This window comes from Drosophila rhopaloa, unplaced genomic scaffold, assembly GCF_018152115.1.
Source record: "Drosophila rhopaloa isolate 14029-0021.01 unplaced genomic scaffold, ASM1815211v1 contig_133, whole genome shotgun sequence".
NCBI lineage: Eukaryota > Metazoa > Arthropoda > Insecta > Diptera > Drosophilidae > Drosophila > Drosophila rhopaloa.
Window position 1 is genome coordinate 797,792 of NW_025335010.1, and position 20,068 is coordinate 817,859.

Sequence of the window (20,068 nt, forward strand, 5' to 3'; positions counted from 1 at the left end):
TAATATTTTGAGTTATAACGGTCAGTCGTCGATTAAAAAGATATATTGTATGACAGATTGTCCGTCTCTCGGTATGAACATCGAAAACAATAGGTACACTTATGGACAAAATTATAGGTGTGTTTTTTTCTTTTTATACCCTTGCAGAGGGTATTATAATTTAAGTCAAAAGTTTCCAACGCAGTGAAGGAGAACTTTCCGACCCTATAAAGTATATATATATATTCTTAATCAGCATCACCAGGAAAGTCGATCTAGTCATGTCTGTTTGTCCGCCCGACCTGTTCGTCCATCCGTCTGTCGGTCCTTTCCTGTTTTTTTTAATTTTTTTTTGTTCGTTACTGTTTTAATTAAGGAAAAATTTGACATCTAAATTATATAGCTCCCATAAGAAAATCAAAAAAAAAACAAAAAAAAATTATTAAAAAAAAATTATTAAAAAAAAATTATTTTGCTGTATTTCATTTCATTGGTCAAAATATTCCTTTTAGATATAGTATTTATTTACTAAGACAATTAATAAACTTCCATAAAAACGATGACAAAATGCAACGCAAAATCGATATAGCTTTATTGTTTTCAGTAATATCGAAATCGAAATGTCGTAATAACTGCAAGGGTATATAAACTTCGGTTTGCCGAAGTTGGCTTTCATTCGAGTTTTTTGTGCTTTTAATAAATCAACGTACATCAATAAGTAAGCAAATTATCTTGTGAACTTAATAGAACGTGTGATTTCATTTAAACCATGATGTGTCATTTTACAAGCCTGAGTTGTACTTACCATTTATGAATTATTAATGGAAGCTGAATTTTGGCAATAGTTTCAAATTTTTTTACAAAAACTTTTAAAAGTTTTGAAAGAATAGCTCTAGATTTTTGAGGCTCTATTTCACTGTGATGTCGTAAGCAATCAACTAGATTCAACAAAAGCTTGCAAGACATGGTTTGTATTCCTACAGCAAGTGTTTCATCATGAACATTTTTTGAAAAAAGATTTACTGCTTTTATTAATACGTCTAAACTAAGGCTTTGGCGAACATGGTGAGCAAGATCTGCTAGTGTTGAATATGCCAAAGGTCGAATCGAATCCAACGTGATCCCTTTTCCAATAAGCAAGTCTTCATCAAATAGGTTATCAATTGACGGAATGAATTCTAAAAAAGAAATAATTAAAATAATATAGTAAAAATTAAGTCAACTGTTTTAAACAGGCGTTATTAGCAGAATATCGCGTTTGGGTATAATAATTTGCAAAAAAAACTTTGCAAATCATATTTTGGTATGTGTGAAATAACATATATAATATATTATTTTTGCCCACTAAGGCAATAAGAAGAGTTTAATAAAACAAGTCTACTTATTCTTGTCACTCACAATATACAGTTTAGCTGAGTTTTTGGGATTATCTCTCTAGTCACCTATTTTTATCTTCTTCTTTACGTTTTAATCAATAAAATGTAAATTGAGGGTTGCATTTGTTGTGAAATAGACAAAGGAATCCAAATAAAAATTGTTTGTTTTTCATATTTCCTAGTTTAAAGTTGATCGGAACAACAGCTCTAAGTTGGGTAAACAAAAAGCCTAAAACCTAAAAAGCCTTCCCTTACACCGTGGAAAAATCTTTTTTTTTATTTTACTCATTTTCTAACTATTCAACAATAAAAATCAGTACAGTTCCGAAGCCAACTTCCATTATTTCGAAAGATTTGATAGAGCAAGGGATCCAATTGGTATGATCCGGTCCTGTCTACAGAAAACTATTAGGCATCATAATTGTTTTTTTGAAAAATAAATGTTGCACTCGACACTGCTGGGAAAACCAAAATACCTGAGGAGTTTATTTACAAATTCTATATATAATTTGTTAGTCCGCTTCTCCGCAACTTAGTCTTAGCTTTACCAATTCGCCTTCAGCTAAAAATTTGCTTTTAAAAACATTTTTGATATGACTGACGAAAGTCGTCAAGCTTGATTTGAAGTTTGAAATTAATCAACTAAATAAATTAAGTTATTTGGTAATAACATTACGGTTTATTTATTGATTTTTAAACCGTTCCAGAAGGTATTATAATTTCAAAAGTCAAAAGTTTGCAACGCAGTGAAGGAGACATTTCCGACCCTATAAACCATATATATTCCTGATCAGTATCAGAGTCGATCTAGCCATGTCCGTCAGCCCGTCTGTCCGTCAGTCTGTCGGTCTGTCCGTCAGTCTGTCCGTCCGTCTGTAAGTCTGTCCGTCCGTCCGTCCGTTTCTACGCAAACTAGTCCCTCAGTTTTAAAGCTATCTGCTTGAAACTTTCCTATTGCAGTTCCTATTCTTTCTATTGAGTTAGTATTTATGTCGTATCGCGATTCGTCCACACAGATCCACAAGTCCCGATTCAAATTCAAATGGTTTCGCTGACTCTTCCATGCGAACGTATGGAGCGTGCATCTACGTTCGTACTTAAACTGCTAAAGATTTAAAAGTGTCTTTATTGACCGCCAAATCGAAAGGAGATCCCCTCAACGTGTCTTTGGAGAAACGTTCCCACGAAAGTTAACCCAGCAGACATTGAGTCCCATGGATGTGACGTTGAGGAGTTTACAACATCCATTTTGTCCGGCGGGCCTCTATTCTTGCTGGACTCAGAAATTAATTGGCCTGTAAATCGAAATTTCGAACTGCCGGCCGAAGTAGTTTCCATGGAATTACGCAAATCGGCATTAGCTCTCGTAGTAAACCCAGAGCCAAATTATCTGCTTCAGAAAATAGAAGAGAGAACTGAATTTCGCTTTTGAGAAAATTGTTGAAGTTATCCCATTTCATGAATTCAGTGACGATATTAGTAAAATTCGGAAAAATCGTTAACAACGAATATTCAAATCTAAACCCCGTTATTTAGGATAATAAATTAAATTGGTGTTTCTCGACATTGCTACGAGTTAAGGGTCGGTTTTTGAATGCTCCTATTCCGTTCGAAGCGAAATTCCCGTTGTTGCTGTCTAAAAGCTCACAATTCAATAGATCCTAAGTGTCATACCTGCACGTTACGAATAGTCACGCTGGACCTCGAGCTCTTGTAAGTCGTCCGCGGTATACAACCATACGCATCAAAAAAAGTATGCGAGTTTGCGTTCATACCGCCCAGAGCACCGCACTTCGGCAGACTTTGGAAAGCAGGTGTGAAGTCAAAGCACCTGTTCCTTCGAAAGGTCGGCTAAGACCTCTTGACCGCGGAGGAATTCTTCTCACCAGCGTGGAGGCCGTGCTGAACTCCAGGCCTCTAGGAGCCTTCAGCAGTAACCCAAACGACGGCGAAGCCCTGACCCCCGGACATCTGCTCATTGGCGGGCCCCTGTTGGCCCCACGTTCGGAAGCAGTCCCGGAGCTCATCAACCTGACCTGCTTGCGTCGGTGGAGAGGGTTCTTCTCGCTCAAGCACAGGTTTTGGCAGCGATGGTCCCGGGAGTACATCTTAAGCCTGCAGCAGAGGACAAAGTGGTACAAGGAGGAGCCAAAAATCGACGTGGGAAGAATGGTCGTCGTTCACGAGAACAACCTTCCACCCCAGCAGTGAAGGATCGGGCGAGTGGTAGCGGTCCACGCCGGCGCCGATGAGAAGGTTCGGGTGACGGACGTGCGGACGCAGGAAGACGTATACCGGCGAGCTGTCCATCGGCTGGCCCCTTACCTGTGTTTGGCTAAAGGACGTTGTTCCTTCAGAGGGGGCGCGCATTTGGCGCTTTAATTTAAATTTTCTAGCTGTAAAACGAGAGCATGAGCCAATAAAGCTTTCATTCGCTCTTGGGAATTCGCCCCGTCTATCGCCAATGGCTAAGCATAGGTCTAGAAGCCGTACTATAATGTGAAATTAAAAAATCAGTGTTAAATCGAAGCTCATTATCACCGCACTCCCTTTCGTCGTCACTATTACGGTGAGTAAATCGCTATTACAAATCTAAGTTCGCGTTTCTTTTTTGGTTAATACAAAACAGTGTTAAATTTTCAATAATTCTAATAGTATATACAGCACTAAAGTAGTATAAATATATTAAATCCATTTTCTGAAAGTCGTCTTAAAACATGTGTTCCCGATCGGACGTTTATATCCTATAGCTCCCATAAGAACAATCGGATATACCTTGCAAGAATTGAAGATGTTTCGCGCAGTGTAAGGCCTATTGACATGAATCTTTCCAAATCTTATTTTTTATACCCTTGCAGAGGGTATTATAATTTTGGTCAAAAGTGTGCAACTCAGTGAAGGACACATCTCCGACCCTATAAAGTATATATATTCTTGATCAGGATCACCTCCTGAGTTGAGGTGTCTGTCTGTCCGTCTGTCTGTCCGTCTGTCTGTCTGTCTGTCCGTCTGTCTGTCTGTCTGTCCGTCTGTCTGTCCGTCTGTCTGTCCGTCTTTCTGTCCGTCTGTCTGTCCGTCTGTCTGTCCGTTTGTCTGTCCGTCTGTCTGCCCGTCTGTCTGTCCGTCTGTCTGTCCGTCTGTCTGTCCGTCTGTCCGTCTGTCTGTCCGTCTGTCTGTCCATCTGTCTGTTTCTACGCGAACTAGTCTCTCAGTTTTAAAGCTATCGAATTGAAACTTTGCACACACCCTTCTTTCCTTTGCACGCAGTATATAAGTCGGAACGTCCAGGATCGGCCGACTATATCCTATAGCTGCCATATAACTGATTGATCGGAAATGCCATAACTTTGGTGTTTGTAAAATTAGGAAGTTTGGACTTTCTATGGGTTTTACATTTGGCCAATCAATTCGACGTACCAAATTTTATATATCCTATAGCTGCCATATAACTGATTGATCGGAAATGCCATAACTTTGGTCTTTGTAAAGTTAGGAAGTATTTTTGGCCAATCAGTCCGACCTACCAAATTTTATAAGGATCGGCCGACTATATCCAATAGCTGCCATATAACTGAACGATTGGAAATGCCAAAACTTTGGTGTTTGTTACGTTAGGAAGTTAGAATTTTCTATGGGTTTTATTTTTGGCCAATCAATCCGACCTACCAAACTTCATAGGGATCGGCCGACTATATCCTATAGCTGCCATAGAACTGAACGATTGGAAATGCCATAACTTTGGTGTTTTTAAAGTTAGGAAGTTGGGATTAAGAATTGAGTATTAAGAATGCATCATATGAATAGTTTTGGAGAATATAATTTACAGAATATTCTGCAAGGGTTTATTAATTTCGGCTTCGCCCGAAGTTAGCTTTTCTTTCTTGTTTATGCATACCTTTATCAGGGCTTGATAAGCGCTTGCCGATGTGACGTCTGTATCTTATAGCTTACGTAAAAAAAAAATGTTAAAAGCTCGTTTTTTTCTTGTTTTCTATTTTCATATGACATTTTTTCAATATAAAAGCCTATTGATTATTGTAAAAGTTCTTGCCAATCAGAAAAATATATACTACAACTGCTATTTAAAAATGAAATTGATCTTTTTTATACTCTTGCGTTGATCTTTTGGTCAAAAGTGTGCAACGCAGTGAAGGAGACATTTCCGACCCTATAAAGTTTATATATTCTCTTCCTGAGTTGATATAAGTAGAGGTTTACGCCGATGGCTTGGTCGTCGGCGGCGGCGTAGGGGTCAAGAAAAGCCGGCGGCGGCGGCGTAGAGTTAAAATGAAAACGGCGGCGCCGGCGGCAGCTAAGCCGTCGAATTTGTCGGCGGCCGGTGGCGTACTCAGTAAAAACAACATTTTTTTTTAAAATAAAAGTTTCCTTAATTTCTTCAACTTTTATTTATTTTCCGTATTAAACATAATAACATAATTAAACAAACATAAAATTTCAAGAAATTAACACTTCTTTTTCTGAGAGATGGAGCTGAAACAATATCGATTCTTTTATTCGATTACTTAAAAGCATCGTGATTCGGCGGCGGCGCCTTAAAAAAGACAAAAATCGGCGGCGGCGGCGGCGGCGTGGCTCGGCGGTGTAAATTGGGATTTTATATGAGTATTAAGAATGCATCATATGATGATGAGTCCGAGCTCAGTTTAAAAGCTAGCGATCGGAAACTATCACAGTGTATGCAGATCTGTACGCAGATCAAGTTTGAAAATCGCCCCGATCGGACGTCTATATCCTTTAGCTCCCGTAGGAACAATCGAATATAAATAGCAAGAATTGGTGATATTTCGCGCAGTGTAAGGGCTATTGACATGAATCTTTACAAATTTTATTTTTTATGCATACCTTGATCAGGGTAAAAGCGCTAGCCGATCGAACGTTTATATCCAATAGGAACAATAGGGTGTAATCGGTCAAAAACTGATGTCTTTCAGGATATTTCGCGCAGTATATAAGCTATTGACATGAATCTTTCCAAATCTTTTTTTTATACCCTTGCAGAGGGTATTATAATTTTGGTCAAAAGTGTGCAACGCAGTGAAGGAGACATCTCCGACCCTATAAAGTATATACACTAGTCGGCATAATTATTTTGACGAAACCTCTTTTTGACTATTGAACTTAGCGTTACTTAAAATCGTCAAATAACGGTTTAAAACGTAAGTGCAAAGCAAACAATATATTTTTAGCTATGTGCATTCCCAATTTTGTTTCGTTTACCCTTTGCATTCTCTTTTTGCTGATAAGAATGCATGCAGACAACGGGTTTTTGAATGGCATAAGTATTTTGCGAGCATCTTTGTGGATATATTTTCACATTTTTGAGCACGCGAGAATCAAACAGCTTTTGTGCTTAGCCTTTATCAAAATTATATGTTATTATTAAAATACAAAAGTATTAAATAACATAGGTAAAACGGCTGAGTCAAGTTTGGCTACCAGATCTTCAATGGAAGCGAAGTTTAAGGCTGGAATTGCAGTCAAAGACATTGCCAAGGAGTTTGATGTGTCGCGTCAGACAGTGCACTACCAAATTAAGAAGTTTGAAAAGCATAACGACTTGCGTAATTGAAGAAGATCAGGTGCCAAGCGCAAAACAAAACCCAGTGAAGACCGAGTCCTTATACGGGAATTTAAAAAAAATGTTTTTCTGAAGCCTCAGTCTACTGCCGATCAATTTAATTTAACAGTGAAGACCCCAATTAGTGAGCGCACAGTCCGTCGGCGACTAAAAGAAAGTGATCTTTAGACCTACAAAGCCAAGGACGTGCCATACATATCAACAGCAAACAAGCTTTAAAGACTGTCCTTTGCAAAAAAATATATCAATAAGCCAAAGGAATTGTGGAGAAGCGTTTTATGGACATTTCCGATCGTTCAGTTATATGACATCTATAGGATATAGTCGGCCGATCCTTCTGAAATTTGGTAAGTCGGATCGGCCAAAAATAAAACCTATAGAAAATCCCAACTTTCTAACTTTACAAACACCAAAGTTATGACTAGTTTGCGTAGAAACACACAGACGGACAGACGGGCATGGCTATATCAACTAAGGAGGTGATCCTGATCAAGAATATATATACTTTTTAGGGTCGGAGATGTCTCCTTCACTGCGTTGCACACTTTTGACCAAAATTATAATACCCTCTGCAAGGGTATAACGAGGACGGAAGCTAACTTCGGCAAGCCGAAGTTTTAATACCCTTGCAGACTTTGCCGAAGTTGCTAAAACTGAAAAAGTAGCGAAAGGAATAAGATATACATAAATAAACTAGATTTGCGTCGTTTGATGTCAATTGCTTTTATACTGCAAAAATGTCATTTAAAAATTGAAAAAAAGGGATACTTTCGCAGCCTTTAACTATTTTTCCTACGGAAGCTATAAGAAATAGACGTCCGATCGGCAAGCGCTTTTACCCTAATCAAGATATGCGTAAATAAATAAGACTAGGAAAAATGTATGTCAGTAGATTACACACTACGCGAAAAATTCAGAAAACCAACAAATTTGGACCGATTTCACCCTGTTGTTCCTATGGGAGCTGTAGGATATAGACGTCCGATCGTCACGTGCTTTTACCCTAATCAAGGTAAGCATAAAAAAATACGATTTGGAAAGATTCATGTCAATTGCTTATATACTGTGCGAAATATCCTAAAAATCATTAAATTTTAACCGATTTCACCGTATTGTTCCTATGGGAGCTATAGGATATAGACGTCCGATCGCCAAGCGCTTTTACCCTGATCAAGGTATGCATAAAAAAATAAGATTTGAAAAAGATTTATGTTAATAGCTTTTACACTGCGCGAAATATCTTCCATTCTTGAAAGTTATATCCGATTGTTCCTATAGGAGCTATAGGATATAGACGTCCGATCGCCACGCGCTTTTACCCTGATCAAGGTATGCATAAAAAAATACGATTTGGAAAGATTCATGTCAATAGCTTTTACACTGCGCGAAATATCATCAATTCTTGAAAGATATATCCGATTGTTCCTATGGGAGCCATAGGATATAGACGTCCGATCGGGGCGATTTTCAAACTTGATCTGCGTACACATGTTTTAGGACGAGTGTGAAAGTTTCAGATCGCTAGCTTTTAAACTGAGCTCGCAAACGGTATTGAAACAGACGGACAGACGGACAGACGGACATGGCTATATCAACTCAGGAGGTGATCCTGATCAAGAATATATATACTTTATAGGGTCGGAAACGTCTCCTTCACTGCGTTACAAACTTCTGACCAAAATTATAATACCCTCTGCAAGGGTATAAAAAGAAAGGAAAGCTAACTTTAATTTTTCTAATTCAAAGTTATTTAAGTAAGAACAAGAAAGGAAAGCTAACTTCGGGCGGATAAGTTGATATACCCTTGCAAAATATTCTGTAAATTATATTCTCCAAAATTATTTATATGATGCATTCTTAATACTCATAAAAAATCCCAACTTCCTAACTTTAAAAACACCAAAGTTATGACATTTCCAATCGTTCAGTTATATGGCAGATATATGATATCGGCCGATCCTTATAAAATTTGCTAGGTCGGATTGATTGGCCAAAAATTAAACCCATAGATAATCCCAACTTCCTAACTTTACAAACACAAAAGTTATGGCATTTCCGATCAATCAGTTATATGGCGGCTATAGGATATAGTCGTCCGATCCTTTGGTAGGTCAGACTAATTGTCCAAAAATAAAACCCATAGAAAATCCCAACTTCCTAACTTTAAAAACACAAAAGTTATCGTTCAGTTATATGGCAGCTATATGATATAGTGGCCCGATGCGGCTCGTTCCGACTTATATACTACCTGCAATAGAAAGACAACTTTTGGAAAAGTTTCAGTCAGATAGCTTTAAAACTGAGGGACTAGTTTGCGTAGAAATGGTCGGACGGACAGACGGACATGGCTAGATCGACTCTCCTGGTGATGCTGATCAAGAATATATTTACTTTATAGGGTCGGTAAAGTCTCCTTCACTGCGTTGCAAACTTTTGACTGAAATTATGTAATACCCTCTGCAAGGGTATAAAAATTGATGTAAGTTTTACAGGAGCTCGCGTAAATCAACTTAGCTCAGTTCCGTACTCGCGGACGTTTGTAAGTAGATGACATAGTTCTGGTTAGCGATTAATTTATTCGATGTATTTTGCCGAGTATGATGGTTTACGTCATATCGAATCAATCCCTTGAGTAAATTGTATTTAAAGCGGTCATACGTATATTCGTGCAGACCACGTTGTCAACAATTTTCCTTATAACAGCGTGGATATTAAAAGTAAGGCTTGCTGATTCAAAATCAATCAAAAAAGGAAGGTATATACCCTAGCAGCTGTTTTAAAAATTAAATATTCTATATTTCTTTATCTTTAAAACAAGAAAGCTAGGTTGATTTTCAGATTGTTCAGTCGTGTTCAGATACAGTCGTCCGATTTGTATAAAAGTAAAACCGTAATTCTGAAATCTTTAAAATACAATATAAATGTTTTAATTTTATTAAATTGTTTCTGATTGTTCCCTTATGATATAGTAAGGCGTTCCGACCCGTTCTGGAAACGGACAGACGGACTTGGATGGATCTACTCGTCTGGTGATGATAACAACCTTTATACCCTCTGCAAGGGTATAACAAAAATTGGTTATGCGCAATTCGAGTTATGGAGTTGGCAATGTCTAAACGCTAATTCAGTTATCGCTGTTTTGGTATGCACCATGGATTTTTTGACAGCTCTCTCTTTATTTCTTTTTGAGCTGTCTATGCACGTAAACTCGTGACTTAGACCAAAATCAGAATTAATGGAAAACAAAATGGGAGAAATGCTATCAGAAACTAAAATGTTTGTATAATGCAGGGGAGTATTACAAATAAAGAAAATCCCAAGAACACATGATTAAAATAGTTTTAAAATTGCACAATCCTATCAGCTGCAGCTTTCAACAACTTCTTTCCCAGAAGCCTTTCATTTGTATAAAACTGGACAAAAAACAATGGCCTACCTTTACCAATGTGGGTAATCCTTGATTGGAAGCTCGACTTGAACCTTAATATACACAAGCTGGTGCGAAACTACGGAACAACTACCGGCCTTTATACCCATCTGAAGGCCATAGGGTTAATCTGAGGCATGGCCTCATTGGCAATACAATGGATATATATTGTGCAGATCCGATCGATATCCGCTTCGATCTCTTCCCTTCATAGCGTTGCGGGCTATATCGAAAATGTGGCTGGTCGAATTAAGTGGCTTTACGTTTTCAAAGTTATCAGACATGTTGATCCTTTGTCAATTAACTCTAAGGTATTGGACAAACAGTTTGCTAAGATCGATTGCGTACTTAAGAATTACGTACTTATAAACGTAGTATGTAATCGTATAATATCATCAAATTGATGATTAAAAACTTACTTTGACGTAGGTCTGTAGCAAATATATGACGAGCCGCAATTAAAAGTTCTTTCCGGAGATGAGCTGCTTCCTTGGGACAATTTCTCATCAGGTTGAGCATACCGCTTGTTACAGATAATGAGCTGGTAATCACTACTTCCTTAAATATAAATATAAGAAATATCAAATCAATTAAAGTAGTTCATTTTGCAATTAAAAATAATATTTAACAAGAAAGAAAAGCTAGCTTCGGGCGGAGCAGAAGTTGATATACCCTTACAGAATATTCTGTAAATTATATTCTTCAAAACTATTCATATGATGATATGATCTTAATACTCATAAAAAATCCCAACTTCCTAACTTTAAAAACACCAAAGTTATGGCATTTCCAATCGTCCAGTTATATGGCAGCTGTAGGATATAGTCGGCCGATCCTTAAATTTGGTAGGTCGAATTGATTGGCCAAAAATAAAAGCCATAGAAAATCCCAACTTCCTATCTTAACAAACACCAAAGTTATGGCATTTCCGATAAATCAGTTATATGGCAGCTATAGGATATAGTCGGCCGATCCTTATGAAATTTGGTAGGTCGAATTAACTAACCAAATATAAAACCCATAGAAAATCACAGCTTCCTAACTTTACAAACATCAAAGTTATGGCATTTCCGATCAATCAGTTATATGGCAGCTATAGGATATAGTCGGCCGATCCTGGACGTTCCGACTTATATACTGCGTGCAAAGGAAAGAAGGGTGTGTGCAAAGTTTCAATTCGATAGCTTTAAAACTGAGAGACTAGTTCGCGTAGAAACAGACAGATGGACAGACAGACGGACAGACAGACGGACAGACGGACATGGCTATATCAACTCCAGAGGTGATCCTGATCAAGAATATATATACTTTATAGGGTCGGAGATGTCTCCTTCACTGCGTTGCACACTTTTGACCAAAATTATAATACCCTCTGCAAGGGTATAACAAGAAAGGAAAGCTAACTTCGGGCGGAACCGAAGTTGATATACCCTTGAAGAATATTCTGTAAATTATATTCTCCAAAATTATTTATATGATGCATTCTTAATACTCATAAAAAAACCCATTTTCCGGAAGGAACGAAGGGTGTGTGCAAAGTTTCAATTCGATATCTTTAAAACTGATAGACTAGTTCGCGTAGAAACAGACAGACGGACATGCTTATATCAAGTTAGGACGCGATCCTGATCAAGAATATATATACTTTATGGAGTCGGAGATGTCTCCTTCACTGCTTGCTCACTTTTGACCAAAATTATAATACCCTCTGCAAGGGTACTAAAATTATAATACTAAACATGGGTGGTACTGAAATTGCTTTTTACATTTACCAACTTTGCCGCTTTCCTTTTGGTTTTTCATAAGTGAAACACATTTGAATAAAGATTAATTATCGCATATATCCACATTGTTGAACACAAAGTTTTAAAAAGCAAGCTTACTACTAGGCCACATAAATCTTTAATAATAAGTATCGAACAAATAAACCCAGCAGTATGACCGCATTAGAAAAGAACGACGAAGGCAGCAACTTGGCTCCCTTTCCTAACGCCACGCCATCGACATTATGCGTAATCGGCCACAAGCAACCAAGTACGAGGTCACCAAGGAAGTTACATCCGGAAGTTCTCGGGCTCCCACCAAAGCAGGTTTGACAACTGGGCAGCTTTAAACCATCACAGTTCCTAGAAAAGATGAAGAACTTAGCTGGCTTTACAATGCCGAATAAAGTAGTAAAATGTCTCTGGCTGGAAAAAAAAAGCTTAAGGCTGACGATCCATTTATATCATCTTTCTAAAACAAATCGAACTCTTCAACTCGATCGGGGATATGACCATAAAGTGCGCTGAGCTAAGCGATGTGATGGTCAGCTTTGTATGTGTACGGCTTAAGTCATATACATACGTAGTTTTGAGAGTCACTTTGTTTGTCTTATCTTATCTCTTAAACAAAAGCTGAAAAGATAAAGCCACGCTTGTGTAAAAGAACTTTGGTTAGCTGATTTATCTTAGTCAGCAATACTATCTGTTTTTTTTTTTGGAAGTAAGCTTATCCTACGCCCACTCGGTTTATGGAAAACTTTTAAGCATGTGCATTTAGTTGGTCAGAGTCTCTCAAATAAATCAGATCGTTCTTGGAGTAAATAAAATCGTACAGTTAAAACACGTGATAATTTTTGCACATGCCAAATAAATATAAAATGGCAATTTTATTCAAAGTGCGTTACAAAAATATTAAGTGCATAATAGAAAAACGTTCAAGAGACGTAGGAAGAACCTAACTTGGCAAAACATATATATGTGCAGGTAAAATTTGTCACAAAAAATATCAATACATGTGACTGAAATAAAACATAAAGTTTCAGGATTTGTGGTTGGATTTAAATCCACCAATTAATGAAACTGCACCTTCTGACGAAGCACCACAAAATAATTTAGCTGCTAAGCTGGCCAAGCGACGTTCAACCTGATCAACTAAAAACTCACAGCAGCGCAGCGTAAAGGAAATAACTTGGATGCGAACTAAAACTATATATACTGGACGAATAAAAAACGAAAAGAGCATGCTACCACAGATATTTTTTAATTAATAATTTTTTATATTTATATAACCTAACCTTAACCATTAAAGTTACAGCCACTCAGCTACAGGCCTGCATGTTATCCAACCCATGAATATTCATAGCTTATGAGTTTCATAAACAAATTTCCAATCGTAGCAACCACTGAAAAATCTAAGCTTCGCTAGCAAAATCTCCCCTCACTCAAACCGGCCACATTCGGGCTATTATAAACAAATGACCCCTTCCAATCTTAGCAACCGCTGGAAATTCTAGCTTCGTTAACAGAATCTCCCCTCACTCAAACCGAGCGCTGTGAGAACCACATCCGGCCTACTGTAAACAAATGACCCCAGTCATAAACAAAGCTTCCAAATTTTCCACTTAGGGTCCGATCTAGTCCGAGCCAGTTGCTAACCAAATTTTTGTCAAATAATCAATTTATTGAGTTTCAATTACTTCTCAATTATTTCATCAGCCAATTGTCCTACTCTCTTAACTTTGCCTAATCTCTTTTAATCTCTTCTGAGCAAGATTCTCTTAAGCCGAGGTTTCATGATTAATATTTTATCAAACGAAGGGCAGTTCTTTTTTGGAGACGACTCGATCGGTCGGCAAAATCAAATTGTATGTTAAGTGACTTGTGAAAGTGAATTTAATAAAATAAAAGGTGAACATCAAAATAAAAATAAAAAATTAATTTTTTTATAAAAAATTATCAACAAATAAATTTAATTGGCGCCCAACGTGGGGCCGCGTCTTCAAAAGTTCCTAAATTTTTTTAAGGAAAACAAATTAAAAATACAAAAAAAACGGAACTCACGCGGTCAAACAACTCGAATATTTTGTGGAAAAATCAAACTGTCCGCAACCGACACAAACCCAAAGTGATTGTGATCGTTAAAACATTTAAGTGGAAAATAATAAATAAAAAATAATCCATTTAAAAAAAAATAAAAGTTGATAAAAAGGTGTACCAAAATTTAAATTCACTAAAAAGCAAGAACACAATAAATAAAATAAAGAACTCAAAAAAAGGGAAAAACACAAGTAATAAAAACACATAAATTAAAAGATATATAAAAATAAATAAACCAACACACAAAAAAAACCGCAAAAGAAGGAAGGAAGGGCTGAGGGCATTCCCTCGCCACAGAGCTACACTAGAAAAGTCTATTCGCTGACAGGAGGAAGGGCTGAAGGGCAATCCCTCGCCACAAAGTTACACCGGAAAAGTTTTAATTTCTTACCTCAGGAGAAAACAACAATCAACAACGACCAGCGGATCAAATCCTGACGACGATCAACAGGAAGCAAGCAAATCGTGAGGAATTGAAAATTAATTATTTTTTTGTTTACATATATAATTATATCATTTAAAGTTAGCCGATAGTTGATAATCTTGAATACTTATTGAACCTCTGTGAATCGAAAAACAATCTGGAAAATTTATTAAAAAACTTTGGAAATTTAAATTTGAATATGGCAACCGGTGGGACAGGTCAAAATCTTACCAGCAGTGGTCTGGGATCAAATCTAACAATGGAATTAATAAACCGAGTGGTAAATTTACAGTTGACAGGTTTAAATGAAAAAATTAATGAGCTTAGTTATAAGTTAAACTCGAATGCAAATGTAGTGGAAGACTATAAGCTTCAAATAATTGACCCCACAGTTAGATGCGATACAACTCTAGAAGTAGTAAAAGCTGTGCCAAAATTTTTGGAGAACAATCCCAGTATGTCGGATGGAGGGAGGCCGCAGAAACATCTATGAGCCTATACAAAATTAATAGTGAACAGTATTTTATTGCCCTAACTATTTTACGGAACAAAATCATGGGAGCGGCGCACGACGCCTTAACTAGCCATGGTACCGTATTAAATTTCAAGGCCATACTTTCGAGACTGGATTTTATCTACAATGATAGAAGACCAATCCACGTTCTCGAGTCAGAATTAAGTATTTTGAGACAGGGTAAAATGACAATTACGGACTTTTATAACGAGGTAAACAAGAAAATGACAATGCTTATCAACAAAACCATAATGACCTATGGAAAAGAAAGCGAAATTACCAGGGAGACTACAAGAACAATAAGAGCCAACGCCTTAAGAGTTTTCATTTCTGGACTGAATGGTTCAATCTCCGAAACTCTATTCTCTCTAAGCCCACCAGACTTACCGAACGCTTTAGCGAAGGTTCAAGAACTAGAGTCGAACAACTTCCGAGCTCAGTTCGCAAATTCGGAAATTATCTAAGATTCAACCAGGTGCAGCCCAACCAAAACTTCAACCCTAAAACGGGAAATAATTGGTATCAAAATAGAAATTATGATCAAAACAATTTTCACCAAAAACAAGCAGTAGAACGTAACATAGAACCAATGGAAGTTGATCCATCAAATCAAATTAAACCCTTTAAAAATTGGCAGGGACATAATGAAAGACAGGGGAATTACAATTATTATAATTCCAACAAAAACTACAACCGACCGTATTCAAGCCGTCCGAACCATTACCAACAAAATAGTAACGAGCCAAAACAAACACATCCACCACTAAAACGCGAACCAACTAACACTATAAATCAGCCCCAAAATAAAACCATGCGAATTAACAACATCGAAGAGAATCATTTTTTAGACCAGGAACAAAAGTAGGGTTACCCTACTTGACGAGGATAGATAGGCAATCAAAGCAAAAATTAAAAATATTGATTGACACAGGAGCAACATCCTGTTATATAAAAAAGGGGATCTATTCAAACAAAAGTGAACTCCCCATATACAAAATAATATAATCCCCATTAATGGATACTCAATAATAAAACATTACCACGTAATAACTATTTTTAATACAAAACAAATATTTTACGAAATTGAAGGGTTAGACGCCGATTTGTAAGTAGGATTTAACCTACTTAAAAAAATAGGTGCCGTAATTGACACAAATATAGGCGTCATGAAATATCACGGAAAGGAAGAAAAATTAGTTTTTCATAATAAAGTGAGCGGAAATAAAGCATCTCCCACCGAGGAAAAAATTAATCTTCCCCTAAGTGAATTCATTATAAAAAAATACTTCAATGAATTAGCATTAAATAAAACCGATTCACTCTACGTTGAAAAAAGTAATTGCAGCTCGAAAACCGAGCGTTCCGACGTTGAATTATCCGTCAATAGTGAATTAAATAATATCCAGTTGGAATTTTCAAACCAAGTGGAAAGAATGAAAGAAAATATAATAAATCAAATCGAAGCAAAACATTCTACGATCGATATCCAAATTCCATTTCGAACGGATATAAGAGGAGAAATTACTACAATTCATGACAGACCAGTTTACAGCAAACAGTATCCCTACGCTCTGTCTGTCTCAGATTTTGTTAATAGGGAAATAAGCCGAATGCTATCGGAACAAATAATAAGGCCAAGTAGAAGCCCATACAACTCACCCGTCTTAGTTGTCTCGAAAAAGGGACAAAATGAAGACGGAAGTCCTAAGTTAAGATTAGTAATTGACTATAAACAAGAAAGGAAAGCTAACTTCGGGCGGAGCTGAAGTTGATATACCCTTGCAGAATATTCTGTAAATTATATTCTTAAAAATTATTCATATGGTGCATTCTTAATACTCATAAAAAATCCCAACTTCCTAACTTTAAAAACACCAAAGTTATGCCATTTCCGATCGTTCAGTTATATGGCAGCTATAGGATATAGTCAGCCGATCCTTATAAAATTTGGTAGGTCAGATTGATTGGCAAAAAATAAAACCCATAGAAAATCCCAACTTCCTAACATTAAAAACACCAAAGTTATGTCATTTCCAATCGTTGAGTTATATAACCTTATGAAATTTGGTAGGTCGGATTGATTGGCCAAACATAAAACCCATAGAAAATCCCAACTTCCTAACTTAACAAACACCAAAGTTATGGCATTTCCAATAAATCAGTTGTATGGCAGCATGTCTATATCTTAAGACGGCGAATGCGGCCGTTCCGACTTATATACTGCGTGCAAAGGAAAGAAGGGTGTGTGCAAAGTTTCAATTCGATATCTTTAAAACTGAGAGACTAGTTTGCGTAGAAACAGACAGACGGACATGCTTTTATCAACTCAGGAGGCGATCTTGATCAAGAATGTATATACTTTATAGGGTCGGAGATGTCTCCTTCACTGCGTTGCACACTTTTGACCAAAATTATAATACCCTCTGCAAGACGAGTGCCTCAACAATAAGATCCCCGTTACTCAGCTAACCAATTAAAAACAAAATTTGCGCCATCTGCCGAACTGAAGTGGAAACACCACAAGCTGAGAGCGACCACATCCCACCCCCACAAGGATTCATTGATTTGGCTATTTATCCCGATCAACAATATATAATACATACTTTATAGGGTCCGGAAAGGCTTCCTTCTACCTGTTAAATCCAGACAGCTTTAAAGCTGAGGAACCAGACCATTTATATTATTAATATTATAAATAGGATTTACACTTCAAAATGTAAAAGCTATTCGCGGACAGCTTTGAGAGAACACATACTACGGTGGGCAAAAGATGGCGGACTAGTTCTTTTTTTCTTGAGTTGACATCTGGCGGTTATTTCATGTCAATGCCTGTATCAGTACTATATTTACGCTTGTGTTTACCAAACGATCAAGAGTGCATTTGTCGATTTTTACAATGTCTGATTTAATTGAGCAGAGAAGTGCCATCAAATTTTGTTTGAGAAATTAAATTTCGGCTGCGGAAAGATGGTGATTGGTGATTCTACCATGTCCCAGAAAAATGTTTATAAGTGGTACAAAGACTTCAAAGAGGGTCGGGAACGTGTTGATGACTTGAAGCGCTCCGGACGTCCATCGACGTCAACAGATGACCAACACGTCAATGAAGTGAAGGAATTAGTGCTCAAAAATCGTAGGTTGACTGTTAGAGACCTTACTGATATGATCGGAATATGAGAAGGATCTGTGAAAACCATTTTGAAAGACCATTTGGGCCTACAAAAAGTCAAATCTCGTTCTTTGTGACCAAATCGCCAAGAATTCGACGCATATCGTTCCGCAACCACCGTATTCTCCTGATTTGGCTCCGTGTGACTTCTGGATATTCCCAAAACTCAAGAGACCACTCCGGGGAACGCGTTTCGAGTCGATTGAAGAGATAAAAGCGGAATCGACGAGGGCGCTCATGGCTATGGGATTTAAAACAAGAAAGAAAAGCTAACTTCGGGCGGAGCCGAAGTTGATATACCCTTGCAGAATATTCTGTAAATTATATTCTCCAAAATTATTCATATGATGCAATCTTAATACTCATAAAAAATCCCAACTTCCTAACTTTAAAAACACCAAAGTTATGGCATTTCCAATCGTTCAGTTATATGGCAGCTATAGGATATAGTCGGCCGATCCTTATGAAATTTGATAGGTTGGATTGATTGGTTAAAAATAGAACCCATAGAAAATCCCAACTTCCTAACTTAACAAAAACCAAAGTTGTGGCATTTCCGATCAATCAGTTATATGGTGGCTATAGGATATAGTCGGCCGATCCTTATGAAATTTGGTAGTTCGGATTGATAGGCCAAATATAACACCCATAGAAAATCCCAACTTCCTAACTTCACAAACACCAAAGTTATGGCATTTCCGATCAATCAGTTATATGGCAGCTATAGGATATAGTCGGCCGATCTTTATGAAATTTGGTAGGTCGGATTGATTGGCCAAATATAAAACCCATATAAAATTCCAACTTCCTAACTTAACAAACAGCAGAGTTATGGCATTTCCGATCAATCAGTTATATGGCAGCTATAGGATATAGTCGGCCGATCCCGGCCGTTCCGACTTATATACTGCGTGCAAAGGAAAGAAGGGTGTGTGCAAAGTTTCAATTCGATATCTTTAAAACTGAGAGACTAGTTCGCGTAGAAACAGACAGACGGACAGACAGACGGACAGACAGACGGACAGACGGACAGACGGACATGGCTATATCAACTCAGGAGGTGATCCTGATCAAGAATATATATACTTTATAGGGTCGGAGATGTCTCCTTCACTGCGTTGCACACTTTTGACCAAAATTATAATACCCTCTGCAAGGGTATAAAAACGTTGGCATAATTTTTTTTTTTATCAGGAGGGGATTACTTTGAAGGGGATGAAATTGATTCAGGAGAATAAATAATGAATTTTCACTTTACAAAAAAATTCACCTTACTTTTTGCCCACAGTAGTAGTTTCTAAGACTCCTTTCGACATAATATAGTAAATAATATCATTTAATAATAATAATTGATCATTTCCGTAAAAATATAAAATTTTCGTAATATATATCGTCAAATAAAACATTAAACGAGGTAAAAAAGGAGTTACGGTCGCACAATTAAAATGTAAAACTTCAGGTATCCAATTTTGGAGCGAAAACTAATTATATTTTCGTGTAAGCAAATACAACATTTTTTAAAATTGTCTTATTCCGCTCGCTGCAATAAATACAAGCTTTACCTATTTTTACCTATTCAAATATCTCTTTCATCGTGCCGACTGAGGAAACTGTATACAATCATAATAACAGATACGTCGTCTTACAATCTCTCCAATCTAACGACTATATTCTCTAGTTGCCATAGGAAAATTTTGTAAATAAATATTTACATAACAGG

At 37.1% G+C, this 20,068-nt stretch overlaps 1 protein-coding gene across 4 annotated transcripts in view; it reads right to left on the bottom strand.

The window, feature by feature from the left end:
• Positions 1–20,068, bottom strand: part of LOC108049303 (transcription-associated protein 1) — a 466,810-nt gene that overhangs the window by 275,435 nt on the left and 171,307 nt on the right. For all 4 annotated transcript variants that reach the window (XM_044456610.1, XM_044456611.1, XM_044456612.1 and 1 more), the window contains exons 6-7: positions 10,801–10,939; positions 785–1,157 (exon numbers count right to left, since the gene is read on the bottom strand). In XM_044456610.1, coding sequence (XP_044312545.1) covers positions 785–1,157; positions 10,801–10,939 — 512 coding nt within the window. The remainder of the gene's footprint in view (positions 1–784; positions 1,158–10,800; positions 10,940–20,068) is intronic.